The sequence below is a fragment of the Magallana gigas genome, chromosome 2 (assembly GCF_963853765.1).
Source record: "Magallana gigas chromosome 2, xbMagGiga1.1, whole genome shotgun sequence".
Classification (NCBI taxonomy): Eukaryota; Metazoa; Mollusca; class Bivalvia; order Ostreida; family Ostreidae; genus Magallana; species Magallana gigas.
In genome coordinates, this window is record NC_088854.1 from 45,292,254 (window position 1) to 45,305,281 (window position 13,028).

Below are 13,028 nucleotides of genomic sequence, written 5' to 3' on the forward strand. Positions count from 1 at the left end.
GTAAGCCCATACGGAGGAGCTGCAATTATTTCTCTATAATCGCAATTGCTCTGTCTATATACTATGACGTCATAAAGGTGTAACGTTATATACTTTCCATGACGTTTAGATTAAACCACTATACGATACATCATGTGTTTTTCTCCAACTCCATTAAAATTGACGTATTTAATATTAAAACATGTTTTTTGATAACATTTTAAAGGAATTACTGTTATAACATATCATTGATTCTGTTAACAAATCTATGTGAATTAAAAAGATACATTAGAAAGTCTGAATGTTTACTTTTGATGTAATAGCTAAATGTCAAAGTCTAGGCTAATACAGGGTATTTGCGATTGGTAAAATGCAAATATAAGTAATAAACAACGATTATTTAGTGAACATGGCGTTATGGATAGCAACTGCTCTGCTGGCATATTTTCCATGATGCGCTAGCGCGCATCATGGAATATGCCAACAGAGCAATTGCTATTCATAACGCCATGTTCACTAAATAACGTTGTTTATTTCTTAAGAAAATGATCTTTTTCTTTGCCTACATTTTTTAAGGTACACGCGTACGTGTAAGGAAGGGGTTTTTTTTTGGGGGGGGGGGGGGTGTTTTTTTTGTAGGCTAGACAAGAGTGTAAAGAAAGGACTGCAAGAATAAAAAAAACCCAAAAATTATTGAAGTCGTAGTCCACTTCCGGGAAAAACATTCCTTATCGTTATCAACTTTTATTTTAGATAGCATTATTTGTATCCAGTTTTGATTTTCGGACTACTGCCAAAGTCGCAGTGGATGCTGGCCTTGCATTAATTAGCAGTGATAACTGATAACTAGGTGAGTTTTCTCATGAGAATAGCTGATTTATTGTAATTTTATTTATCATCTGCAGTTGTCATATTTACATCGCAGATAGAAAACGAAACAGTATTCACTATTTAGAAGGCCTAAACACATGCAAAAATGATAAAATGTCATTTCTTTTCAGTATCATTTATCATTATCACAAGGTCAATGTCTTTATTTAGAGTTGGAATATATAATTTGTCGTGATGTTAACAAGATCAGGTCTAATCATTTTGGCAGCAAGTAAATCCAGGTGAAACTAGATAAGGCTTTTATTTTAAACGGTAATTGCGGATTTTACCAGTTTTACAATGACTATTCTTTCGTTCTTTTTTCTCAAGTTAGCATTTTTAAAACACCAAAAATATGACAGGAACTGGAGATGATGAAGTTGATGGTAAATTACAGGAATGGATGAAAATTGATAGGGTAAGAAATACTATACTGTAGGCCTAATAAATCTTTGATTGCAGAAACTAGGCCACATTATTCATGTTATTATCAATTTTGGATTTAACGTGAAAAACAGAACATACAATCCACATTTCATTCATAGACATAGAAGAGCAATGTATGTTTACAATTTTACCTTTTGTAGAATGAGAGCACAAGGGCAGAAATGCAAAAGCTAGCAGAAAATGGGAATGTAGACCAACTCAGGAAGTTATTGCTGAAAAGAATGGAATTTGGAACAGCAGGTCAAAGAAAATTCAAAGTTTTGAATTCTTGTACATTCATAATTTATTATAAAAATATTATTTATTTACAATTTAACATTGCCTCATTTGTTTAACCTCGATCTTCTTACCATTCTGAGAAGGTGAAAAACATGCAATTACAGCTGATGAAAAATGGGAGTCTTTACAAATATTGCTCCAAAACTCAATTAACCAGTATCTAAAGCAAATTATTTCTTTCCTCTTATTTGATTCAAAGCAAAAAGTCATATAAATTTAAAATAAACAACATGTAATTTGTAACAATTCTGTCACTATTAGTACAATGTATTTGTTGTAGGTCTGAGATCTGGCATGGGAACAGGCTTCTCCCAAATGAATGATGTAACAATTATACAAACTTCGCAGGTTAGTAATTTATATATGCATGAACTGTTGTGCTCTTTTTTTTGTCTGTGCAACATTTAGTTTTTCATTTGTACCTTTAGCAGTTTTTTAAATATGGTCATAATCTTTAATGGTTTGATTTATTATCTGTATGCATCCCCATAAATAAAGCTTATATGATTGGGTTACTAGAATCACCAATTTGTCTCTGCCAGGTAAATCTGCTAATTTTCAAAAATTGAAATAATCTTCGTAAGGTGTAAATGAATATGTGTATATATTTCAGGGACTCAGTAAATATTTACTGAAAACATGTCCAGATGTGAAGAAAAGAGGTGTGGTCATTGGATATGATGGGAGACACAACAGTCACAGGTTCCACATGAAAATAATTTGTTTTAAAACTCAAAATTCAGTGGATTCTTATTTCTTGTGCAGGTGTTCTAATACTATATAAGCAGAACATTTTGTTGGGGATTTTTAATAAAGTATTTCAAGTGGATTACTGTCTGTGTGCTGTAGATTCCTTTATTTTTCACAAGTACTCCCCATTAAAACCATTTTAGAATTTAGATCACAAATTAAAGAAATATTTTATCCCGAAGAAAGTTCTGCTTTCACAGTTTTTGAAATTTAGACACTAGATATAGGTTACTTTATTTGCAGGTACATAAATTTTACACTCTGTAATACAGGTATACATATATATATATATATATGTATGATCTATTGTATTACAGAATGTTTTTTATTACATAGGTTTGCCTCACTGGCTGCCAGAGTTCTTATTAATGATGAAATTCCTGTCTACCTTTTCTCAACGCTTTGCCCAACACCATATGTTGTAAGTAAATTCTTTGAAAACAAAATTCAAAATATCATTTAATAATTTAAGGTCTCTCACTACACTTTGAAGTAGTTCCTCAAATCAGCAGAAAATTTCTTGATTGTGATAGATAGCATGATGAATAAAAGTATTTAAGTCAAATAGACAAAAATAAAATATGCAATTTTGGATAATATTAAATTATGATTATGAAAAATTTAATTCGGTAAATATGAACAAAAGCTCCAGTTGGATTTGAACTCATGATCTGCTGTTCACAAGAGCGATACTTCAACCACTGAGCTATGGTGATATTCAACCTAATCGATTGATACAATCAATTTAACAAAACATTTAAATTAATTGACATCTTTTGACGTAGTGGCTTAAAAATATAAGTCTTAATACATGTATAGTGAGGTACCTTAACTGATACTGGTCTTTTCTCTATAGCGCTTTGCTTTCAACAATTTTACACTCTGTTGTTTTGTTTTAGCCCTACTCTGTACTACATTACAAGACTGAATGTGGAATAATGGTGACAGCCTCACACAATCCTAAGAATGACAATGGCTACAAAGTGTACTGGGGAAATGGGGCTCAGGTAATCGTCAATATATTCAAAAGTTCACTCAATTTTTTTTGTCAGGTTTTATTGTGTATTGATGAAGCATTCATTTGCAAATGCAACTAAAGTTAAGTACATTGTATATATGTGCAAGCCTCTCTATGTTTACAATGCTTTTATTTTTATACTCTGAAGATATGGATGCATTTATCTTGTGTAAATGGTACATTTATAAGAATTTGTGTAAAATACATGTACATATATCGTATGAAAGATGTATGGTTCAATGATACCAATTTACCACAGGCACCTGACATAATAATTTTTTCTAATAATAAAAATAAATACCCTATACATTATAATACATGTACACAAGGTACCCATCGTAGCCATCTTGGATTTATTTCAAAATGTCACATCAGGAGAAATTTTTGCTTTGGTAAAATTATTTAGCATTCCTCTTCGTCTTCCGATCAGTGCTTCAACACCTTAGCCTACAACCGATTCAACCAAAACGATGCATTACAAATAAAAATGCATATAAATCCATGTCTTTGTGGTTAACAGATCATTTCACCAATTGACAAAGGAATAGCAGAGTCCATTCTACAGAACCTGGAGATCCCAGATTCCTCTTGGGATCATGCCACCATTAGATCCTCCCCTCTGTGTAAGGATCCATTAAACACCATACTGGAAGCTTACAACAGTGATCTGTGTTCCTTGTGTTACTTCAAGTAAGAAAGTTGTCATATATGTATGTGTGAAAAGTTAAGTCTATCTATCTACGGTACATATACACAGTTGGGAGAGAAAAAGAGAAGGGTCATACTTGTTGTGTAGCATGCTTTAGTATGTACACCAACAATTATAAATGATTTTACAACTATTTCTGTTAACTGCTAAAATTTTAATATGAGGTCAGTGAATGCAGATTGCAACTTACTCTTTTGAAGCAAATTTTATCCATGTGTCATAAATGATGAATAAACATTCAGTATTTGAATGAGCAACTACATATATTGATGTTGGTTTTGTTTAGAGAGATTGATTTAAATACACAAATATGCCGCCATGAAATATTATGTTCACAAATAAAAATACATGTGTTTTTTTGGAATTAAAAGATGTAAAATACTATTGACCTCTTGCCAAACTGTATAACTTTTGAAATTATACGTTGAATACAGAGAGAAGAATCAGAGTAGTCCGGTGAAGTTTACCTACACAGGGATGCATGGGGTGGGCTATGAGTATGTGAAGAAAGCCTGCCAGAGTTTTGGATTTGTAGAACCAATACCAGTGAAGGAACAGGCAAGTGATTCTCATTTTAAGTTTTCTTCCATTGTTCTGGCTCAAAGCTTTCTCTGGGTTTGAAAGAAGATGTGACAAGAGTTGTTTATTTTTTTCATCCAGGTTGAACCAGATCCTGAATTCCCCACAGTCAAATACCCAAACCCTGAGGAAGGGGAGGGAGCTCTAGTAAGTCTCTATGTACATTCCTGACAAACCCCCGGGAGTAGGGTTTGGCCACAATGGGGGGGGGGGGGTGTCAAAGTTTTACATAGGAATATGTAGAGTAAATCTTTAAAAATCTTCTGTACACATAAAGGCAAGGAATGTTGAAGTATGTGTAATGTGTTTTTTTGTACCGATACTTTGATACATCCTGTCATTTTAGCATTATCAAGATAATCCTTCAAATCCATTTATTTCAAATAAAATTGTGTTTACATAATATACCTTTGATAAGTACCGTAGTAAATATGCATATAAGCCAAAACCTGTTCAATTTACTTGTTTTATCACTGTACAATATTTTGTAGTTGCTTGCCATGAAGACAGCTGATGAGAACAACAGTAACGTTATTCTGGCCAATGACCCTGACGCCGATAGACTGGCTGTGGCAGAGAAGCTTACAAAGTGGGTGCAGTAAATGATAATGAGGCTAATTATAAGATCTTTTTTGGAGCCCAAAAGGTTGATTATTGTTTAGTACATACGGATTTGATGCTTAATGTTTTAGTGGACACTGGCACATTTTCTCGGGGAATGAGATTGGTGCCCTCCTTGGCTGGTGGAGCTGGTTCTCATTTGTCCAGAGGTACCCTGATTATCCAGGTATGAAATTGGTCTCCCATAACCTATTAAAGCAATATGAGCTGTATTTTTTAGAATTTTATTTTGCTGCAAAAACCTGCTAGAATGATAAGGCTGCATGTAACTTAAAATTTTATGATAAATAAGATTTTAAAAAATCATTAATTTTTCACAGAAGAAAGATTTCTCTTCTACGCAGCACAGTTAAGGCTGTCAATAAACTCCGTTCAGACAAAAAGTACGGGAAATGTGCATTATGACATCACAATATATTACAAACCTCGAAAGTACTTATTAATCTATTTATTAGTAAAATAAACTTATACTAATCTTTTAATTAAAATCAACAAATGCTATTACTTACAATTTTGATGTCCGTTATATCGTACACACTGAAAAATAAGCGAGATGTCGTTCTCGCTGTACTACAAAATATGATGTCATATGCTTCAAAATGACGCATTAAGTTAAATCATTGAAGGCTATCGTGCAGTTTTATAGTGAAGAAAAATAAATGTCATACATTAACGGAAAAGTATAAATGAATATTTTGTTTAGAATTATTATAAGTAGAATGCTACCTATATAGTCTTATTTTCATTTTGTTAAAAGTATGCATCGTACAAAGAAGCCACCTCGGTTTTGTATAAAATATCGTATATCTAAAATCTGAGTACCTAAATAAATCACTTAATTGCAAGGGCATACACTTACCTGATCCCTACAAACTTTTACATGTGAATTTGAAATATGCTATTCAAAAACTTCTACGATCCTTGTAAAATCTTACAAATTAATTATTTTTTAATGAAATTAACCCTGTGACCTTCAAAATTATTCAACATATGCATTATAAATTACGGTTTCTACTAACAAATATTCTTATCTTAAAAAGTTCGCACCGTTTTTCAAAATCTACGATATAACATCAAGTTATTTCATAATTCAGTTGTGAATTTTGACATGATTATGCCCTTGCAATATTGAATTTTTTAAATGACCTCAAAACCACAAATACATCTGCTTGTACCATGCGAATGCCATATCACGTGACCACTATGAACATAAAATATTGTACTGTTATATATATATTTTAGAAATATATTGCATTTGAGTGACTGTTATTGGTTTTAAAAAGGACATGCCAGTTTAACTAAAGTATACGTGTTTTCATCACAAAAATTTGCCCATATTTTTATTGACCGCCTTAACTGTACTGCGTAAGGAATATAAAGCAGATCAATTTTTGTACAGGACGACAATAATTCAATTTTGCTTCAATTAAGGCTTCTTTACAGCTTTTCCCACAGAAATTTGGCTAATGGAAATTTAAAAACCATGATATTTTTTGTCATTTTAGTAGAAAATAATATTTTCATAGAAAAAAATTTCAGTATGAAAATTGCCGCTCAAATTGCTTTAAGGTTAATGGGTTATACAGGTTCATATATTATGCCGTCAAAGCTCGTTAACTCGAACTAGATGGGACTAATTAAAAATTTCGAGATATCCAAGTATTTGAGATATCAAGGGTAAAGTACTGAAAGTATAAGTGGTTGGGAATTACAAATCACTTTGACGTATCAATTGTATTTAAAATATCAGTGTTCCAGATACCGAAGTTCAACTGTATTTTGAAAGTTTACATGGATTTTCATATAATTATTATATACTAAAATGGGAATTTGAAAACTCATTCAAAGCAGCTAGGGTTTTATCAAAATATGATTTTAAAATGGGTATTGTTAACAACAATATAATGGAGAGATGTGACACCACATATATATGGATATGTGTATCTTGTAGTTGGTGAATTGTACATGCTTGCCAGTACTGTGTCTTCTAAAATACTACTGACCATTGGCAACAAGGAGGGATTCCAATTTGAGGTAATGGAAGTTACATCATCTGCTATGCGTGTCAGTTGTATTGGAACTGTGGTTATCTTCTCTTTGCTACAAGTAAACTTGATATCATGTAGGCACTGTGGAGTAATAATTTCTGCTGATCCTTTTAACCTGTATATTAGTTTATTCAAATTGTAAAAAATATACCTGGAAATTTCAGGAAACTTTGACAGGATTCAAATGGATGGGAAATTTGGCTACAACTCTACAAAAGCAGGGCAAAAAAGTGTTGTTTGCCTTTGAAGAAGCAATTGGTAAGAAAGTGATAGAAATATGCCGGTACTTTTTAATTCTTGTTGCCAACTTGCATTTTCATAAGTGAAATAGTAACATGTAATACGATATAATTAATGCCAGTTTGGGAGGGTAACAGTTGATATTGAAACCCTCAAGAAAACCATCGTCAACCGACACGAAGCAAGTTAATACATTAAAGACTAGCAAGAATACGGGTTAATATGTACCCTCTACCACGTGCAAGTTATTTTCCAGGGTTCATGTGTGGAACCAATGTCCTGGACAAGGACGGAATCTCTGCTGCTATGGTGCTGTCTGAACTAGCTACATACCTGTACGGCAGCAACACCACCCTACACAACAAGCTGGACGAGATCTATAAAACGTTTGTTTCAATGACAGTTTCATGGTTGCTTGTAAAGTTTTTGAAAATCTTTGTGTTAATTGCTATAGGTGTACTGTAAAAGTGGTTATTTATGCGTGGGGGAAATTTACACTAGTTACGCGGTAGGCTTAAAACCTTGTTAAATACCCCCGCGTGTATGGTGTAAAACTCAACATTTTAGAGTGTTATATCACGCATCCGCATATTTAATGCCCACTCATCTTGTTTGACCATAGAAAACGCGTAAATAACCACTTTTTCAGTACCCTTTTTGTTTCTTTACAGGTACGGTTATCATCTCTCCAGTAACTCATACTTCATTTGCCATGAGCAAGACAAAATCAAGAAAATGTTTGAAGAAATCAGAAATTATAACAACAGTGGAAAAGTAAGACCTTTGTGCTACCTTAGATGCATGTTTACTACACTTTGTATAAACAGTCAATTAATAGACTTTCCTTGTCAAGCATTCTATGTAAGATTTTTTTGTACTCCAGTACCCAGAAGCCTGTGGGCCATACAAAATAAAATATATCAGGGATTTAACAGTCGGATATGATAACAGCAAACCAGACTGTAAGCCGGTAAGTAGAGCATATTGAAATATAATAAAGGACATGTACTTTTAGTTTGTCTTGGAAAAAATGTGTGAAGTACAGGTATGTGTAGTTTCTGACATATACTTGTGATTTCCTGAAATTGTCATTATGTTTCCATTTTGTGTAGGTTCTGCCAGTCAGTAAATCTAGCCAGATGATCACCTTTACTTTTGAGAATGGTTGTGTCGCTACGTTAAGAACCAGTGGAACAGAACCTAAAATTAAATACTACACAGAGGTTAAGCCAGATCCTCAAAAAGGGTAGGTGTACAATTGATTACCTTCTGGTATTTACCATACATGTACTATGCAAAAAATAGAGGCAGATCCTCAAAAAGGGTAGGTAGGTGTACAGTTTATTGGATACATGAACCACACGTTAAAATACTGTTAACAGGGTTATTGTGCCCTGTGTAATTTTGGCAATTTTACACTTGCAAACATTTTCAACCCATATTTAATTCGCCCTAATATAGCTGTGCTTAAAGAGAGATAATTTGAGACAATGGAATTTGCCCAGTCTTAATCTTGCCCGCTTACAGCAAGGGCAAAAGGGGAAAAAATGAAACTGGGGGAGATATTTCCCTGTATAGAGTAGAGCCCAATCTTCAAAATGGGTATTTGTGAAATAAATTATTTACTACATGAAAGTGTCAAAAATAAGGTCAATTCATATGAAGTGTGGATCTAACACAGAAAAGTTCTATATACATGTTTTCCCAAAACAGATATACATCTACAGTGTACATTTAGAATCAATAGGTAACTTCTCAAAGGCAAAAAAAAGGTTGGTGTAGAATGATTTTATAAAAATGTTCACACAGGTCTAACTTGATCCCTAAAACTTAAAAGGCGACAAGTACAAGTGTAGGTATAGAATTGTATTTGTAATTATTTTAAGAGTAATGTACCGTAGTTGAAATCAATCAGGTTCTCAATAAATATTGCTTTAAGATGGTTGTTAAACTGTTAGGCTTAATGAGTGGAACTGAGGATAAGCACGAGAATTGTTAGATTGATATCCTTTTAGTATACAAGTAATCTTTAATCTTAGCATAGTACTGTATATGTATTGCAGTTTCTCTTACATGCAGTATGAAAATGACATACATGTATATACAATGCATTAATAATGTACATGTACATACTGTTTTGTGCATGTCTGAGTTAGTTAGTACCACTAAAGTCTTCTTTGTTTATATCTGTTTTCTTTTCTGCAGACTGGATAGACAAGGAGCCCAGAAAGAGTTGGATGACATTGTCCAGTGCATCATTAAATACTTCTACCAACCCGAGAAGTTTGGCTTTACCCCGAGATCGACATAAATGTGAACTGTCTGCTTTACAGAGTTGTCTGTTTTGATCATTAACATCTATGTATTTTATATGCTTAATCAGTATATGTACAAGTAATTATGTGTGAATAGATTCTTTTTAAGTTTTAGATACCAGTAATTTAATTGTGTGATGCATAATTTCTAGTAGACCTTTCCATAGGATTTTGTATTTCACTTACAGAACATCTATTAATGTGTTGATTCAGTATCTAGTATATCTGTGAATCTCAGGTGATTTTATAAAGCATTCGATAAGAAATAGTCGTACATGTATTGATTGCCATACTTAGTGCTATTATTCTTTTTTATATCTGGTAGATGTGTTTGTAGTCATACATGATTACTGATCAATGTGACAAGTGAAATTTAAATTCATATAAAGAGAAACTCGTATTAAAACTGTGCATTAATGTCCATTATAGCGTGCAGTTATTTAAGGTACATATATTTGAATGGTAAAATATGCAGTAAAAAAGATAAACTTTACTAGAAATATGAACTGTTGTTCCTAAATACAATTTTAAAAAGAAATTTGTCATGCAAGGCAGGCTCAAATTGAGATTTGTAAATAAGATATCTTTTTGTGAGTTATTTTTATTACAAAAGCAAAAGTTTACATTCAGTACACAGGCTGATATTATCTTGCATGTATATGGTTTGTTAATAAATCTTTAACATTCCCCTACCAATGTTCATACATCTACAGTAACTTTTTTAATTACAATTGTAGACTTGGCCATCTAATTGTTAATGGTTTTGTTATGAATAAATCGATATTCATTCAATCAGTTTATTTATATTGAAAAAAAATGTTTTCAACAAAAGTTGCAGATACTCAACAAGACCCAAAAAGCAGTTTTATGTTGTAAATTACATGTAACAGCTATATCCAACATTAAACTACTTTGGAATGTCTTAAAAGCCATAGACTATCAATCATTTAAACTGATAGATAAGTTGACAAAGAGTACATTTAATGAGTTTCGATAGTATTCGGAGATGGGGTTTACCGCGTCTGGATAGTATATGGAGTTTAAACTAACTAGTCTGGTATAGTATAAGGAGTTTGGATTCATCGAATCTAGATATATTATAATCACGGAGTCTGGATTCGTGAAGTATGTATATTATTAGTCTGGATTCACCGAATCTGGATATTATTTGGAATATTCATTTACCGGATCTTGATATTATATGGAGTCTGTATTTACCGATTTTAGATAGTAAATCGAGTTTGGACTGATATTGGTGCACTGTCGTGACAGATCGGCCATTTCCGGTATGGATAATCCTAAATGGTGGCTTTGAGTTGACAGATACTCACGTACGAATATTTTATAAACGAGAGTGGTCGATTGTAAGTCTCTTCCAAATTATCATCGTAAAACGTATATTGTCAATATAAAAAATATATAGTAAAAGGAATCTGGATTCATCGAATCTGGATATTCTATGGAGTCTGGATTCATCGAGTCTTGATAGTAAATCGAGTTGGGACCGATATTTGTGAAATATCGTGACGGATCGTCCATTTCAGTTCATCTAATCCAATATCTTACAGTGGATGTTAAACATCACAGTTTTGTACAGAAATGAACCTTAATTCAGCATTAATTTTTAAATCATTAATATTTTTATCTGTCATTATATAAAACATGTTATTAACGAGAGTGGTCTCTTCTCAATTTTCATTGTAAACGTATATTGTCAAATTAAATGTAAACAAGAGGCCAATTGGCCTTAACGGTCACCTGAGTAGCATATATCCAATACAAAAACTTGTCATGGAGTCTCATATATGCATCTATACTTAATTAGGTTTCATACTGGAGTAGAAAAATTATAAATTTGTAATGACAACCACATTTAATTCAAAAAGAACTGTGAAACCTATAATTTTGGTGAAAAACTAAAAGATCTGGTCTACAAAATAATGAATTCAGTTTTCCTTTCAGGTGTGTGGGAGTAAAGAAGATAATTTTTTAACGTTATATGCATTAACATCTATACATCCATTTTGGCCCTGCCCTAGAGTCAAAACCCATACCCCAGGGGACATGAAAATTAAAATTTCAGTAGAGGACTTCCTGGTAAACATAATTATTAGTCGGTTTTTTTTATACAGATGTGTGAGAATAGAGAAGAAGATTTTTAAACATTATATGCATTAACACTTTATTGCCATATTGCCCCCCCCCCTCATGTCCTGAACCCCTGACCCAGGGGCCATGAATTTCACAATTTAGGTAAAGGAGATTGTGGATATCATAACCATGTATTCAGTTTTTTGCCCACATGTGTGGGAGTAGAGAAGATGATTTTTTAAGATTTAAATCATTTTTACTATATGGCCATATTGGCCCCACCCTAGAGCATGAACACCTAACAAAGGGGTCATGAATTTCACAATTTTAGTAGAGAGTCTCATGGACATCATAATCATGCATTTAGTTTTTAACAAATATATATGGGAGTAGAGAAGAAGATTTTCTAAGATTTAATACATTTTTACTATATGGCCATATCGGCCCCACCCTAGAGCCTGAACCCCTGACCGAGGGGTCATGAATTTCACAATTAAGGTAGAAGGCTTCATGGACATCATAACCATGCATTTAGTATTTAACAAATATATATGAGAGTAGAGAAGAAGATTTTCTAAGATTTAATACATTTTTACTATATGGCCATATTGGCCCCACCCTAGAGCCTGAACCCCTGACCGAGTGGTCATGAATTTCACAATTTAGGTTGAGGGCTTCATGGACATCATTATCATGCATTTAGTTTTTAACAAATATATATGATAGTAGAGAAGAAGATTTTCCAAGATTTAATACATTTTTACTATTTGGCCATATTGGCCCCACCCTAGAGCCTGAACCCCTGACCCAGGGGTCAAGAATTTCACAATTTAGGAAGAGGGCTTCATGGACATCATAATCATGCATTTAGTTTTTAACAAATATATATGGTAGTAGAGAAGAAGATTTTCTTAGATTTAATACATTTTTACTATATGGCCATATTGGCCCCACCCTAGAGCCTGAACCCCTGACCCAGGGGCCATAAATTTCACAATTTTGGTAGAGGGCCTCATGGACATCATAACCATGCATTCAGTTTTTTCCTCACATGTGTTGAATTAGAGAAGAAGATTTTTGAA

General features: G+C 33.0%; 1 protein-coding gene across 3 annotated transcripts; it reads left to right on the forward strand.

Moving 5' to 3' along the window:
• The first annotated feature begins 673 nt into the window (after nucleotides 1–673).
• LOC105325277 (phosphopentomutase) lies at nucleotides 674–10,647 on the forward strand. Of its 3 annotated transcripts, none has more exons than XR_010711165.1 (19): nucleotides 674–829; nucleotides 1,180–1,267; nucleotides 1,437–1,536; nucleotides 1,856–1,923; nucleotides 2,189–2,277; nucleotides 2,662–2,746; nucleotides 3,225–3,332; nucleotides 3,864–4,033; nucleotides 4,487–4,610; nucleotides 4,713–4,778; nucleotides 5,123–5,220; nucleotides 5,324–5,418; nucleotides 7,204–7,286; nucleotides 7,465–7,558; nucleotides 7,797–7,926; nucleotides 8,212–8,314; nucleotides 8,424–8,510; nucleotides 8,653–8,864; nucleotides 9,746–10,647. XR_010711165.1 is itself a non-coding variant. In XM_034445478.2 (19 exons), exons 2-19 carry the CDS (start codon nucleotides 1,205–1,207, stop codon nucleotides 9,849–9,851), a joined length of 1,803 nt encoding a protein of 600 aa, XP_034301369.2. In that variant the 5' UTR covers nucleotides 674–829; nucleotides 1,180–1,204; the 3' UTR covers nucleotides 9,852–10,647. The 3 variants fall into 3 exon arrangements, 2 of the variants coding, with proteins under 2 accessions (XP_034301369.2, XP_034301371.2); XM_034445478.2 differs by having other exon boundaries at nucleotides 8,653–8,786; XM_034445480.2 differs by having other exon boundaries at nucleotides 751–829; nucleotides 1,184–1,267; nucleotides 8,653–8,786.
• The last annotated feature ends 2,381 nt before the right edge of the window (nucleotides 10,648–13,028 follow it).